General features: G+C 63.2%; 1 protein-coding gene and 2 long non-coding RNA genes across 3 annotated transcripts; 1 reads left to right on the top strand and 2 right to left on the bottom strand.

Moving 5' to 3' along the window:
* Positions 1-823: 823 nt before the first annotated feature.
* Positions 824-2787, bottom strand: MARCKSL1 (MARCKS like 1). The gene is made up of 2 exons (XM_030290402.4): positions 2628-2787; positions 824-1606 (listed from the first exon to the last, which is right to left on the bottom strand). Exons 1-2 carry the CDS (start codon positions 2688-2690, stop codon positions 1073-1075), a joined length of 597 nt encoding a protein of 198 aa, XP_030146262.4. The 5' UTR covers positions 2691-2787; the 3' UTR covers positions 824-1072.
* Positions 2788-4026: 1239 nt separating this feature from the next.
* On the bottom strand, positions 4027-10873 carry LOC140680483 (uncharacterized). Its single transcript, XR_012051833.1, has 2 exons — positions 10298-10873; positions 4027-4400 (listed from the first exon to the last, which is right to left on the bottom strand). It is a non-coding gene; the product is annotated as an uncharacterized lncRNA (long non-coding RNA).
* Positions 10874-11807: 934 nt separating this feature from the next.
* On the top strand, positions 11808-13082 carry LOC140680488 (uncharacterized). Its single transcript, XR_012051840.1, has 2 exons — positions 11808-12314; positions 12798-13082. It is a non-coding gene; the product is annotated as an uncharacterized lncRNA (long non-coding RNA).
* Positions 13083-14853: the final 1771 nt, after the last annotated feature.

The following is a 14853-nucleotide window of genomic DNA, read 5'->3' as shown; positions in this document are numbered from 1 at the left end:
GCGATGGGGATGGGAAAGTCCTTTGTGGTCGAGCTCTGCATCTGCCGCCAGTCAATTAACGGCGAGCGCTGATTAAAGGCAGCAGCTGTTGGGCTAAATTAGCAACTCCATCTTCACTCGGGACAAGAAGGACTCAGCTCTCCCATAAAGGAGTCACCATTTATTCCTTTCAAATGTTACAGCTTTTGTTTGGTGTGTTTGTTGTTGATTTTTTTTTCTTTTTTTTTTTACAAGTTAGAAAATTGCAAATCAAGCGGTTTGTTTGTTGGTTTTTTTTTTTTTTTTTGGCCATTAAAAAAATTATTTACAGAGAAAATGAAAAAGAAAAAAACAAAATAAAACAAAAAGAAAAAAAAAACAACGTTGGCTTGACATTATACAGCTGGCAGGGCCCCCTCTCTCCACCCCACACCCCAAAATTATCCCTTAAAGCAGAATTAAACACAGCGGACTTACAAGCTTTATGGTTTTAAGCAAGTAGAAGACATTATATAAAAAAAAAAAACTAACCAGATTAGCTTTTTAAACCATCCATTTCTATAGAAAAAGCACGAAATACTTGAAACGAAAAGTCAAGAACCAGGAATGTAAATTGAGAAATAAAGGAGAAAAAAAAAAACAAAATGAAAAAAAAAAAAAAATCCCAAATTCCATGAAACAGTCAGTGGGACCGGGAGGAGACGGGCCGGGCTGGAGAATCCAGAGCGGGATTTTGGCTTTTTCCAAACTGCAAACTCCAGCGGCGTCCGGGCTAAATCTTCCTCCCAGTTGCTTTTGTTGTTGTTGTGTTGCTTGTTTTTTTTTTTAATTTTTTTTTGTCATATTTCCAAAGAATTCACCTCAAACTACTCCAAGTGGCGGCGGTGGGAATCCAAACCAGTTTTTTTTCTTTTTTTTTGCTTTTTTTGTTGTTTTTTCTACCGGGAACGGGGGGGGAAAGAGAGAGAAGAGAGAAAAACCCGGCGGGGGATGTGTGTCAGTCCCGGGGGTGGCGGGGGCGGTGCGGGTGAGTCCGTGACGAACCGGGGATGCTCCGGGGGAGTCCCCGGGGAGGGCGATGCCCGAGCGGTCCCTACTCCTCCTCCTCCTTCTGCTCCACCGCGCTCGCTGCCGGTTCCTCGGTGGTGTCTCCGTGGTTTTCCCCTCCTTGTTGCCGCTCCTCCTCCTCCTCCTCCCGGTTCCCCGCGGCTTCTCCGCCCTCCCCGGGCTCGCCCGGTGCCTCCTCGGGGGGAGCCGAGGGTTGCAGCCCCTCCGCCGGGGGTTCCTCGGTGCTGCCCCGCTCCTCCTCCTCCTCGGTGGGCGAGGAGCCGCCGGAGGAGTCGCCGCCGTCCTTTTTGTTCTTGCGGAAGGAGATCCCGCTCAGCTTGAAGGGTTTCTTGAAGGAGAACTTCTTCTTCTTCTTGGTGGTGTCCTTAGGGGTTCCTTCGGGTTGGGGCTCGGTACCGGTACCGGCGGCACCCGGGGCGGGTTCGATGGTGTCCGCCCCGCCCGCTTCGCCCTCGCTCTCCTCCTTGGGGGGTTCCGCCGAGCCGTTCCCGTTCTGGGGGGTCACCTCGACCCCCACCTTGGGCGTCATGTCCCCGTTGGAGATGACATGGCCGTTCTCCTGCGGGGGCAGCGCGTTAGGCACGGCCGGGACCCCCGCCCCAAATCCCCGCGCCCCACCGAGCGCTCCCGGCACCGGGAAAACGGGGGGACACCGAGCGCTCCCCACCGGGAAAACGGGGGGCACCGAGCGCTCCCCACCGGGAAAACGGGGGGGCACCGAGCGCTCCCCACACCGGGAAAACGGGGGGGCACCGAGCGCTCCCCACACCGGGAAAACGGGGGGGGCACCGAGCGCTCCCCACCGGGAAAACGGGGGGGGCACCGAGCGCTCCCCACCGGGAAAACGGGGGGGCACCGAGCGCTCCCGGCCGGAAAACGGGGGGAAAGGGGATGGGGAGAAAAGGGGGGTTCGCAGCCGGTGGAAACGGGGGGGTACCGAGCGCTCCCCACCGGGAAAACGGGGGGGCACCGAGCGCTCCCCACCGGGAAAACGGGGGGGCACCGAGCGCTCCCCACCGGGAAAACGGGGGGGCACCGAGCGCTCCCGGCCGGGAAAACGGGGGGCACCGAGCGCTCCCCACACCGGGAAAACGGGGGGGCACCGAGCGCTCCCGACACTGGGAAAACGGGGGGAAAGGGGATGGGGAGAAAAGGGGGGTTCGCAGCCGGTGGAAACGGGGAGCACCGGGCACAGAACGGGGGAAAAGGAGCGCCCCGAGAGGTGCCGATCCAAAAAAAAAAGGGGTGCAACGAGCCCGTGTTGGGGTCTCACGGGGGGATCCGCTCGGTGTGGGGGGGCCCAGCGCGTTACCAGCGGGCGGCGCCCGCGCTCCACTCCCGGTACCGGGCGCGGCGGCGGACGGGACCCGCCCGGTGCTACCGTGGGGAGCCCGGGGCGCGGCGCCGGGGCGGTGCCGCATCCCCCGGTGCCCACCGGGCTGGAGAGTCCCCCCGGGGAGGAAGATTCCCTCGGCTCCATCATCACCGCGCCCTCCCCTCCGCGCCTTTGTCCGCGCTGCCTCCCGTCCCGCCGGGGCGCACGGTGCCGCCCGGTACCCCCGGTACTCCCCGGTACCCACCTGCCCGTTGGCTTTGGCGGTGTCGGGGTCGCCGCCCGCCGCCTTGGAGCCCTGGCTGCCCATGGTGCGGCGCTCGGGGAGGTGGCGGCCCCGCCGCGGCGGCTGCGCTGGGCGGGAGTGGGGCGAGCCCCCCGCCGGTCGCTGATAAGGCGAGGGGCGGGGGCGGGACGGTACCGAGCCCGCCCCGGGGGCGGGGGGAGCGCCACGGAGCCGCCGCCCCGCCGGTACCGGGGGGGTTCTGGCGGCCGCCGAGCCCCCTCCCCGCCTGTGCGCCCCCGAAGGTCGGGGCAGGTGGGGTGGGGTGGGATGGGGGCACCCCCGTCCTGGGTGGGGTCACCCCTGTCCTGGATGGGGTCACCCCCGTCCTGGGTGGGGTCTCACGGCAGCTCCGTCCCCGCCGGGGTGCTGCTCACCCATCGCTGACAGTTTTGGGGTGTCTCTCCTCCAACCCCATCACCCCGGGGTGCTGCTCACCCATCCCTGACACCTTTAGGGCGCTGCTCCCCCCAAAGCCCAGAACCCCCGGGTGCCCCTGCCCCCATCACCGACACCCCCGCAGTGCCTGTGCCCCCAGCCCTGTCACCCCTGGGAGGGTCCCATGGTGCCACTTGGCCCCTTCCTGTCCCCCCCTGGACTGTCCTGGTGCAGGTGGCCTCGCTCCTGTCACCCCGGGGTCCTGTCACCCCAGGGTCCTGTCACCCCAGGGTGCCTCATCCCGGGGTTTTGCTCGTTCCAGGGACCTGCTCATCCCAGCCCCATCATCCCTGGGGTGTCCTGCTGTGGGGTCAGGTCTGCTGTGGGGTCAGGAACTGCTGTGGGGTCAAGAACTGCTGTGGGGTCAGGATCTGCTGTGGGGCTGGGTCCTGCTGTGGGGTCAGGTCCTGCTGTGGGGCCGGGTCCTGCTGTGGGGCCGGGCTGTGCCCGGTGTCACCCCCACCCCACTGAGCACCCTGGCACCCGCACGGGGAGTTTTTCCTCCTCTGGGTTTTTCCTCCTCTCAGATTTCCCGGAACGGGGAAAGGGAAACAGGGCTGAGCTGAGGGACTGTTTGCACTGGCCTGGGGCCTGCAGGGTCCCTGCCAGGACTCCTGCCGGGATTCCTGCCGGGATTCCTGCCGGGATTCCTGCCAGGACCCAGCAGTGCCAGCGGGGATTCAGCACCCAGCCACCCCCGGATGTCACCGGGGGCTCCCAAAATCCCTTTTGTTCCATCCCGGAGCCCTCAACCCTCCCAAAACTCAGCTCCCAAGTGCCACATCCCGAAGTCTGGAGTGTTCCAGGCTGCCCCCGGAGCTGCCCCGGAGCCACCAGGGCTGGCAGGACCCCTGTGCCCATCACCCAGCGGTGCCACCGCCGCATCCAAGGCCATCCAGAGGGGAAAACAAAGTCCCGCTGTGTGTGCTGCACCAACAAGGTCATGTTTTGTCTCCGGCCTCCCCCCGGCAGAGCGAAATTGCTGTTAATTAAAACAGGCGGCATCTTCCTGATTGACTTTTGGGTGATCAGAAGCCCTTGGGCGCTGCCGGGCTGGCCCCGAGGGCGGAGCGGGGCTGGGAGTTCCCGGCTGGCACACAGCTCCAGGGGGTTCTGTGGGGTTAGCGGGCACAGGGTGTTCGTTCCCAGTCCCAGCTCCAGGCTGGTGTTCCCGGCTGGGGAGGAAATCCCGGCTGGGGAGGAAATCCCGGCTCGGAGCCCTTCCCGCTGTCCCAGCAGCGTCCAGCCCGGGGAATGCCCGCGGTGAATCCACACTGACCTTCCCACCTTCTCTTCGTCCTGGAATGCCAACGGGCCTTGTGCTGCTGTGCCATCACAGCCCACCCCACCCCTTGGATCCCAGCCCACCCCGTGGATCCCAGCCCACCCCACTGATCCCATCCCACCCCATGGATCCCACCCCACCCCATGAATCCCACCCGATGGATCCCACCCCACCCCATTGATCCCACTCCACCCCATGGATCCCATCCCATCCCATCCCATCCCATTGATCCCACTCCACCTCATGGATCCCATCCCACTGATCCCATCCCATCCCATAGATCCAATCCCACTGATCCCATCCCATCCCATCCCATCCCATCCCATCCCATCCCATCCCATCCCATCCCATCCCATCCCATCCCATCCCATCCCATCCCATCCCATCCCATCCCATCCCATGGATCCCAGCCCATTGATCCCATCCCATCCCATGGATCCCACCCCACCCCACCCCATCCCCTCCTGGCTGTGCCAAAACCACCTCAACCACTCCAGCCCTCGCAGGGCCCCAAATCCGTCCCTGCACCAAACAGCCCCGAGACATTCCCACGTCCCATCCCAAAGCCGTGAGGAACCCCAGATGGCACCGGCAGCTCGTCCCCCTGGGCCATCCCCCTGCAGCCCCAGTGTGGCTCTGGCCGTGGGGCTGGGGACACCAAAGTGTTCCCTGTGCTTGTGGGGAGGCGTTTCCTTGGATTTAAGGGGATTTATGGGGCTGGGGTGGGGGCTGGGGGCAGCAGCCGCTCCATGGGCACTTCACCTTTTCCATGTTTTGCCAGAGGGGATGAAGAATTTCATCCCACGCCTCTCCCTGACCCAGAGCAGCAGGACGTGGGTGTGGTGTGTAACCTGCAGCAGGGCTGGGGGGTGACAGTGACACCCCCACCCTGCCAGGCCCCCCTGGAGGCCTTTTCCCAGCTCCCATCCCGAGGAATCCCGGTCTCTCCAATGCCAGCCTCTCCTGCAGCGCTGCGGGAGGGCCGTGGTTATAAATATCCACTGTCCCCGTGGTGCCCTTTCCTTTCCTTTCCTTTCCTTTCCTTTCCTTTCCTTTCCTTTCCTTTCCTTTCCTTTCCTTTCCTTTCCTTTCCTTTCCTTTCCTTTCCTTTCCTTTCCTTTCCTTTCCTTTCCTTTCCTTTCCTTTCCTTTCCTTTCCTTTCCTTTCCTTTCCTTTCCTTCCCTTCCCTTCCCTTCCCTTCCCTTCCCTTCCCGCTGGGATCCACAGCAGCCCTGGAGCTCCAGGGGTGGCCGTGGCTGTCCCCAGGCACGTCCACGGCTGCTTCTCCATCTCCCAGATTTCCCATCTCCCAGATTTCCCAGTTCCCAACTTTCCCAGCTCCCAGATTTCCCAGCTCCCAGATTTCCCATCTCCCAGATTTTCCAGCTCCCACCTTTCCCATCTCCCTGCTTTTCCATCTCCAAGCTTTCCCAGTTCCCAGCTTTTCCAACTCCAGCTTTCCCAATCTCCCACCTTTCCCAGCTCCCAGCTTCTGCAATTCCCAGATTTCCCATCTCTCCCAGCTCCCACTTTTCCAATCTCCCACCTTTCCCAGCTCCCAGCTTCTCCAATTCCCAGCTTTCCCAGCTCTTACCTTTCCCAGCTCCCAGCTTTCCCAGCTCCCAGCTTCTCCAATTCCCAGATTTCCCAGCTCTCCCAGCTCCCAATTTTCCAATCTCCCAGCTTTTCCAGCTCCCAGCTTCTCCATCTCCCACCATTCCCAGCTTTTCCAATTCCCACCTTTCCCATCTCCCACCTTCCCCTCCTCCCTGTCACCCTGGGGACATTTGGCCACGCCGTGCTGGAGGCCAGGAGCCATCCCAAACCCGAAATCGCTGAATTCCAGCCCCATCCAACCCTCCCAGTGGGAACCAGTCCCGTCCCTGCCCTGTCGGGAGCTGAGCGGGGCAGGAGATGCTCCGGGAGCTTGGGAAGGAGCAGGAATTTGCGGGAATTTGCAGGAATTTGCAGGAATTTGCAGGATCCCCGCAGACGGACAGATTAGGGGCTGTCTGCTCCTCCAGCAGATGGACAGGCAGACAAATCTCTGGCCGGGGGGACGCCAGATCCTTGCGGATGTTGTTTTCCACTTTCCAGACCTACTTAAACTGCGGCTGATGATTAATTTATTGGGTGTTAAGCGCTGAGAGGCTGCGGGGCAGAGCCGGAGCTGGAGAGGGGCAGGAGGGAGCGGCCCCAGCGCCTCGTCCTGCCCCGCATTCCCCCAGCCCTTAACGAGGATTTAATGCAATTATTTATTCATGGACCCGGCTCATCCTCTCCGGGATTTGATCTCCAGTTAAAGGGACCCAACCGTGGCGACCGACAGCGCTGGGAACAAAACCAGAGGGATTTCCACCTCGATTTATAAATAGCGAGGGAATGAACTCAGATTTCTCCGGGGAGGGAATTCCAGCACGGAGAGTTGGGCTGGGTGGATGGGGAAGGCTGGAGACAGCCTTTGGGGACAGCCCAGAGCTGCTTTAGGGTCTGGGGGCTACTCCTGGAGGGTCTGGGGGATGCAGCAGTTTGGAACCTGGACGTGGAATCTCACCTGGGATGCTCCGGCTGCGCATCCCATGGGGGCTCAGGGTGAAGGGGCTGAGCTTCCTCAGCCCCAGCAGGAAAATCCTCCGTGCTGGGGGGATTCCTGGTGGGAACAAGGCCCAGCAGGAGGAGCAGGAATGTCTCCCCAGTACCGGGCAGAAGGTGGGCACAGCTCCTGGTACCGAGCGGCCTCCGAGGCGCAACTGGGAAAAGCTCTCCTGGGAATTCCCCAGTGTCCCCAAATCCTTCCTGCCCCGGGCAGGGCTCCAGCCCGGGAGGCTGTGGGGAGGCTCTGACTTCCCATAGAAACCATGAAAGGGCCTCTTCTTGTGTTTGCCAGAGCCCGGCAGTTTGGGTTGGGAAGATCCCATGGCAACCAGCGCCTTCTGCAACTGCTCTTGCTGTTCCTGGGCTGCTTTTCCCCCTCCTGTGGGATCATCCCGTGGGATCAGTGTTGGAATCTGAGGTATTGATGATCTCGAGATTGTAAAAAGTCTCTGTCTGTCAGCCCCGCTGCCAAAGCAGAAGCCATAATTGGTCTGTGCTGGTTTCAAGGTTGTTTATTCTGTTTATCTCTACCATGTTCTGCTGCCCTGCCGCAGCTCTGTCCTGCAGGGCAGCGTGTGGGGCTCTGCCCTCAGTGGGATGGTACAAACATTAAATACCACAAACTACCTGTGTTGGATTTACAATAACGTGCCAATATCTGTCACCTACGTTGGACAGTGTGTCCCCAGCCTGAACCAACAGAAAAATGCCAACACCACAGTGAAACATGGAGGGCATGAAGGAGGAGAAAAAGGACAAGGCACACCCAATTTCCTCCATCTTGTCCCCTTTGAACCCCTAATCTAGAATCCTAAAATTTTACTTTTGCACCTGTGCCACACTTAATTATTACTTATATCAAACACTCAGAGCTGGTAATTCACCCTGTAAGATTGAAAACTCTTTTCCATGGGCAGAGATCACAGCCAGTGTCTCTGGGGGCTCTGTCCAGGGGGGTTCTGACCCCTGCCAGGGTCCCAGACCTGCCAGAGGGAAGTTCTGGATTCCCACAGATCATTCCCAGCCCTGGGGCCTTTCCCAGCCCCTCAGCCCCATCCCTGCCCTGCCGAGGTGCCGAGGCTCAGGAAGGAGGGAGGAATCTGATCTTGGAGCTTCCCTCGGCCTCAGGAATTGGGGTGTTTGTGAACAGAGCCAGACCCAAACTCAAACCCCTCCAGCCTCACCCTCAGGCCACCCCAGCGTGGCACTGGGGACACCGTGTGTGACACGGAGCTTTGGAATTTTGGGGATCAGCCTGTAGATCCCCCTGGCACAGAACGGGAACCCCCACAAGGTCCCGGCCCGGGCATCCCGCTCATCCCACGCTCCTTCATCTCTCCTTATCTCCCTGTCCCGGCCTCGGGCTGATAAAGGGCGGCCTGACCCTGAGCTGCCGGCTGGGAGCAGCCTGGGGAAAAGCGGGAATGGAGTGGGAATGCAGCATCCAGCCAGAAAACTGGGAATGCAGCATCCAGCCGGGAAAGCGGGAATGCAGCATCCAGCAGGAAAAGCGGGAATGCAGCATTCAGCAGGAAAAGTGGGAATGAAGCACCCAGCCAGAAAAGCAGGAATGCAGTGGGAATGCAGCATCCAGCCAGAATAGTGGGAATGCAGCATCCAGCTGGAAAAGTGGGAATGCAGCGGGAATGCAGCATCCAGCCGGAAAAGTGGGAATGCAGCAGGAATGCAGCGGGAACGCAGTGGGAATGCAGCATGCAGCAGGAACACCAGGAATGTAGCACCCAGGGAATGCAGCATGCAGCTGGAACACCGGGAATGCAGCAGGAACACCGGGAATGCAGCGGGAACACCAGGAATGCAGCACCCAGGGAATGCAGCATGCAGCAGGAACACCGGGAATGCAGCGGGAACACCGGGAATGCAGCCCCCAGGGAATGCAGCATGCAGCAGGAACACCGGGAATGCAGCAGGAACACCGGGAATGCAGCCCCCAGGGAACACAGCCCCCAGGGAATGCAGCCCCCAGGCGGAGCAGGGCCGGCAGCGCTCCCCAGCCCCGTGGGTCTCCCGCCGTCCTTCCCCACGGGGGACTCTGTCACGGACACACGGCCAGGCCGGGAGGGCTCGGTGCCGTTTGGGACCCCAAATCCCGCCGGCCCGGAGCTCTGGCGCTGGGGGAACCGTTCCCCGGTTTGTCCGAACCCCTCCGGCTCCCCGGGACACCCGGGGGTGTCCCGGGCTCCCCCTTCTCCCGGGACACCCCCGGGTCTCCCAGCCCGGCTCCAGCCCCCGGAGCCCCTCCGGGCTCGGCAGCGGCTCCGGATCCTCCCGGGGTGGCCCGGCCCAGGCGGCCCCGCAGGTGCGGCCTCACCTGAGCGGGGCACACGGGGACAGCCCCGCTGCTGCTGGGTGCTGACAGACCCCACAGACCCCACAGACCCCACAGACCCCACAGACCCCACAGACCCCACAGACCCCACACACCCCACAGACCCCACAGACCCCACACACCCCACAGACCCCACAGACCCCACAGACCCCACAGACCCCACACACCCCACACACCCCACAGACCCCACATTTCTCACAGAGCCACAGATCCCACACACCCCATACACCCCACAGCTCCCACAGACCCCACAGTTCCTACAGACCCCACAGACCCCACAGACCCCATAGATCCCACAGACCTCACAGACCCCACAGATCCTACAGATCCCACAGCTCCCACAGACCTCACAGTTCCTACAGGTCCCACATTTCTCACAGAGCCTACAGACCCCACAGACACCACAGACCTCACAGACCCCACAGACTCCACAGACCCTACAGATCCTACAGACCCCACAGATCCCACAGGTCCCACGGTTCCCACAGACCCCACATTTCTCACAGAGCCTACAGACCCCACACACCCCACACACCCCATACATCCCACAGCTCCCACAGACCCCACAGTTCCTACAGACCCCACAGACCCCACGGTTCCCACAGACCCCATAGATCCCACAAACCGCACACCTCCCACAGGTCCTACAGATCCTACAGCTCCCACAGACACCACAAACCCCACAGTTCCCACAGACCCCATAGATCCCACAGCTCCCACAGACCCCACAGGTCCCACATTTCCCACAGACCCCACAGGTCCCACATTTCCCACAGCTCCCACAGACCCCACAAACCCCACAGACCCCACAAACCCCTCCAGTTCCCACACTCCCCACATTTACCCCACACCCCCACACCCCTCCCGCTCCCGGTGGCCGCGGGCGGTGAGCGGGGCCGGGGCCGCTCCGGGGCCGCGCCGCCTCCCCCGGGAGCCGCGGGATGTGAGGGCCCCTTTCTCCCGCACCTCAATGCGGGTTTTGTTGCGCTGATAGCGCCGAGCGGGGCCGGACAATGCGGCCCATTGTTCCCTTCAGCGGCATCCGAGGCGGGGGGAAGGGAGCGGACGGACGGACGGACGGACGGACGGACACCCAAACCGAGCCGGGATGCGGCATGGGCAGCGCCCGAGGGATGCTGAGCGCTGGAATCGCCTCGTTGGGGTTCGGAGGGAGATTCAGGAGCGTTTGGGTGATGGGGGTGTTGTTTGTGTGGAAAATCAGCCACAAACTTCCCACCCTCCCCCCCTCGCCCTGATGGAATATTAATTCTAAAACCTCGGCTGGAACCTGTTTTATCAGCACCACAGGTCCTGGGGGTGTCTGAACCCCCGGGAAATCCAGGGAAAAACCTCACCCCAAAACCCCCCGCGGGTGGGATGGGGCGGGGGCTCGGTCCCTGCCAGGGGGGAGAAGCCGGGGGGGAATCCCGGCGCTGCCGGGGCTGTCTGCAACTTTCCAGCAGAAATCCCCTCCTTCCCTGTATCCCGACCTGTCCTCGGCCGGGATTGCTCCGCAGCAGAATTCCCCCTCGGCCGCGGAGAGCTCGGGGGTGGCTCCGGGGGGAGCCCCGCCGTGCCCCGGGCTGGGCTGCGCTTTTTTTGGGCAGCGTTTTGCCCTCCCGGGCGCTCCAGCCGTGCCCGAGGAGCCCCAACCCCGCTGGGGGCCGGGGGATGCTCTGGGGGCGGGCACGGAGGGGATTTGGGGAATCAGGAGCTGCTCCCACCCCGCTCAGCCCCGCACGGATGAGCTCAGGGTGGGGGGATCCCCGCTGGAAGGGGCGAGCTCCCGGAGGGGTCTCCAGCCGGTTTTGGGGTCTGCCGGGGGGGGTGGGGGGCAGCGGGGCCGTCCCCGCCCTCACGGCTCGCAGGGATGCGGCGGCGGATGCAGCTCGGGCAGACTTGCGTGGCCGTGGGCATGGCAACGGCAGCGCGGGGGGATGCGGGGATGGGGGTGCGGGGGGATCGGGGGGTGCGGGAGAACCGGGGGGAGCCGGGGCACACGGGGCTGCAGCGCTGCCATCGCACCCAGGGCCGGCTCGGCCGCATTCTGGGGTCGCCCCACATCTGGATTTGTGCACATCTGGGATCCGGCTTTTCCCAGGTCTGGGTTCACCCCACATCTGGTTTAATCCGTGTCTGGGTTCACCCCACATCTGGTTTCACCCAGGTCTGCCTTCTCCCCGCTCTGGGTCCACCCAGCCCTGGGTTCACCCCACACCTGGTTTAATCCGTGACCCCACACCTGGGGTCACCCCACATCAGGATTCTCCTCACATCTGGCTCTTCCCAGGTCTGGGTTCACCCCACATCTGCTTTTATCCAGATCTGCCTTTTCCCAGGTGTGGGCTCACCCCACATTTGGGTACCCGCAGACCCGCCTTCACCCCACATCTGGCACCACCCCAAAGCCGCCTTCACCCCATATCTGGCACCACCCCAAAGCCGCCTTCACCCCTCTCCCTCATCTGTGGCTTCCCCGGTGCGGGCTCGCCCCATTGCGGGGTGCCGGGGGTGCAGCGCCCCGGGAGGGGCGGGCAGGGCTCGGGGGGGCCCTGCGGGTGCCACAAAAGCCGCCGCTGTTTGTTTTGGCTCGGAGGCGCTTTGGCTCCGTTTAACTTTGAACTCTCGGCTGTTTTACCTCTCCAGGACTCCGAACCTCGGGGTGCTGCCTCCCCACAGCACCACGGGGGGGGGGTTCAGAGACCCCCCACCCCCAAAATCGCTGCCTGCTGGGAACAGCATCCCGCATCCCGCTCCTCCCAGCCGTGGGGACACCGGGGGTGGCTCGGGGTGGCCGTGCCAGGCTGGCGGTGCCCACCGGCCCAGCCCCCGCGCCGCCAGCCCGGCCGCGTTTGGCAGCGGAGCAGCTCGGCTGGAGAAAAGCCTGCGGCGCTGGAGTGACCCACTAACCTTCTTCTCCTTAAAAATGCATGAAATGCAGGCAGCTGCCGCGGGGGCTCGCAATGCACCGGGGCGGGCACGGGTGGGCACCGGGAGGGATGGAGGGAAGGGCTGCGCTGCTCTGGCTGCCCAGATTTTGGGGGGCTGGCGGTGTTTGGGTGGCACGGGCAGGTTGAGGGGTGGCACGGGGCTGCTGGCAGCAGGATGTGGGAACGCCGTGGGACATCCCAAAGAGTCGCGGCCGCTCTCTCGGTGCCACCGCAGCGTCCCGCTGGTGGCACGGGCGGGTGGCACCGTCCCCGCGGGCGGGCTCAGCCTCGCCCCGGCGCTGCCATCCCAGCCCTGACCTGGTTTTTCCGCAGCTCCTCCTCGCCTTTAACACACCCCGAGCAGATGGCAGCGAGCCGGGGGGGGGACACGGACATCGCTCCCCACGCTCCGAGCACCCCGTGTCCCCCTCCCGCCACCCACGCGGTGCCGGGGGGACACGTCAGGGGTTAACAGCTCCTGTCGCATGCGGCTGATTTAATTTCTGTCTCTTTTGCATGGCTGATTGCGGCTGCAGCACCTCCGTGAAGCCGCGGGGATATTTTTAGCTGCTCCGCGCTCCGGTTGAGCGGCCCCCGGGCAGCCCCCGGGCGGTGTCCGACCCCTCGGAGAGGGACAAACAACCGCGGCCTTGGCTGGGAAGAGAGGAGGATTTGCAGGATTAAAGTTTTGCCTTTGTTTCTGCGGTCACAGCCCTGTCTGCAGAAGGAGAAACAACCCCAGGAACCAACAGCAGCAGGAGGTGGATTGAGTAAACAACGGAGCTGCTCCGTCCCTGCCGGAGAGGGGCTCGTTCCTTGGTGGAATCCGTGTTTCCCATCCTTTTCCCTCCGAAATTCCTGCAAAGAGGCTCGGGAAGAGGGAGGAAATCCCAGCGCGGGGGTTTCCAGGGCGGTTTGGAACCCCCTGGGGCTTCCTGCGGGCAGGGAAGGCGAGGCAGGGCTGGGAGCACCCCACACCTTCAGCCCCACGCGTGTCCCCCCAGCCCGGCAGGTGGCAGAGCCATCGGTGTCTCCACTCCCCCCCGGCTAATTAGCATAAATTGACACTGACTAATTAACAGTCCAGCCTCATTAGAGCCGGGATGGCGCATCCCTGGGAGCAGCAGGCAGCCGAGCCCCGGCTGGCAGCGCAGGGTGGCCGCGTTCCACCCCTGAGTGTCCCCACCGCTGTCCCCGTCACTGTCCCCATCCCGCGGCCCTGGTGAGGCTGCCAGCAGCGATAAGGAGATCGGCTCCTAATCCACTTATTCCTGGCTGGAGCAGAGCGCTCCCAACACCCTCCCGGCCCCGCGGCGACACCCGCGCTGCTCTCGGCCTGGGTGATGCCCAGGAGGGGGTGGCAGCCCCAGGGAGCGGCGAATCCTCGGGGGAAGGTGACAGCACCCACAGCACGGCCCTGGGGAGCGGCAGAGCGAGCAGAGCTTGCATCAGCCCGCGAGGGAGATAAGGAGCCCGGCCCAGCCCGCACCCGGAGCCGGAGGGAGCGGGGGGGATGCCCGAGGCAGCGGAGTGCAGGGGAAGGTCACCCACCCCAAGGCGGTGACACCCAGCTCGGCGGGAGGAAGGAAAAGGACAATTTTTCACTTCCCTGTTCGCTCAGGGCTGACTGGGCCCCACGCAGGTCCCGTCCTGCCACCACCGGGCTGAGTCACGGCCCCGCGCGTCCGACCGGTTCTGGGGGACACCCTCCACCTGCCCTGCCCTCAGAGCACCCCGGGGCTCTCAGCACCCCAAACCCCACGCGGCGGGGGCGTGGGGATGCTCCTGGACAGCCCCAGCGCCCTGCGTGGAGTGGGGGTCAGGACCCGGCTCAGCGGGACATCCCCAAAAAGGGATCGGGATGGGGCAATCGCTGCTCCCGGGGGCAGGTTCGCTCCGCTCGGTGCTTCTCCCGCTGAGATGGAAGGGTGGAACGGGCACCCCCGGGGACAAGTCCCGCGTGGAGCTTTGGGGAGGATCGAGGAGGGCGCAGGGAGCTGGGACAGCGGTTGGGGACACGCGTGGAGGCCACATCCCGCTGTGTGGAGCTCGGGAGATGGAAAAGCCGGGAATGCTGAGCGGGCAGGAAGCGGGACCGGGGCAGGAAGGCAGCCCCGGCTCCGGGCCCGGCGGAAAAGCGGAGGAAGAGCGGAGGAAAGGCTGGAGGAAAGGCTGGAGGCCGCAGCGGTGGCGGCGGGAGGAAGGCTGGTCCCGGCCCGGAGCTGTCCCGGGGCACGTTGTCCCAGCGGGGAGGGACCGAAACTCGCCCGTGCCCGGCTGCAAACGCCCCTCGTGGGCTGCAGGTCCCGGCGTGTCCCGTGTCAGCCGCGCCTCGGCACTCGCAGCCTCGTGGGAGATCCCAAAATCGGGGAACGGGACCCTTGGGACACCCAAGCGAGCACTCAGAACCTCCTGGGGTTCCGAGTAGGGCGGGTTGGGGTTTTTTTACGTCCTTTTGGACTTCTGTGGTGACTTTTAGGGCTCATTCTGGGATGGGGCCAGCACAGAGCCTGACACCCACCTGGGGGGTGGGCGACATTCCTGACGCTGCCCCCCCTCTTCTCCACAACTTTTGGGAAATGTCCCAACACT

Source organism: Taeniopygia guttata, chromosome 23 (assembly GCF_048771995.1).
Source record: "Taeniopygia guttata chromosome 23, bTaeGut7.mat, whole genome shotgun sequence".
Lineage (NCBI taxonomy): Eukaryota > Metazoa > Chordata > Aves > Passeriformes > Estrildidae > Taeniopygia > Taeniopygia guttata.
The sequence above is the reverse complement of the archived record's forward strand: the minus strand, read 5'-3'. Positions and strand labels throughout refer to the sequence as shown.

Bases quoted from the DNA above. Each gene is read 5' to 3' on its own strand.
- MARCKSL1 (XM_030290402.4), bottom strand. From the start codon at position 2,690: ATGGGCAGCCAGGGCTCCAAGGCGGCGGGCGGCGACCCCGACACCGCC. The intron at 1,607-2,627 runs GTGGGTACCGGG...CTGCCCCCGCAG, and splicing joins CCGCCAAAGCCAACGGGCAG to GAGAACGGCCATGTCATCTC.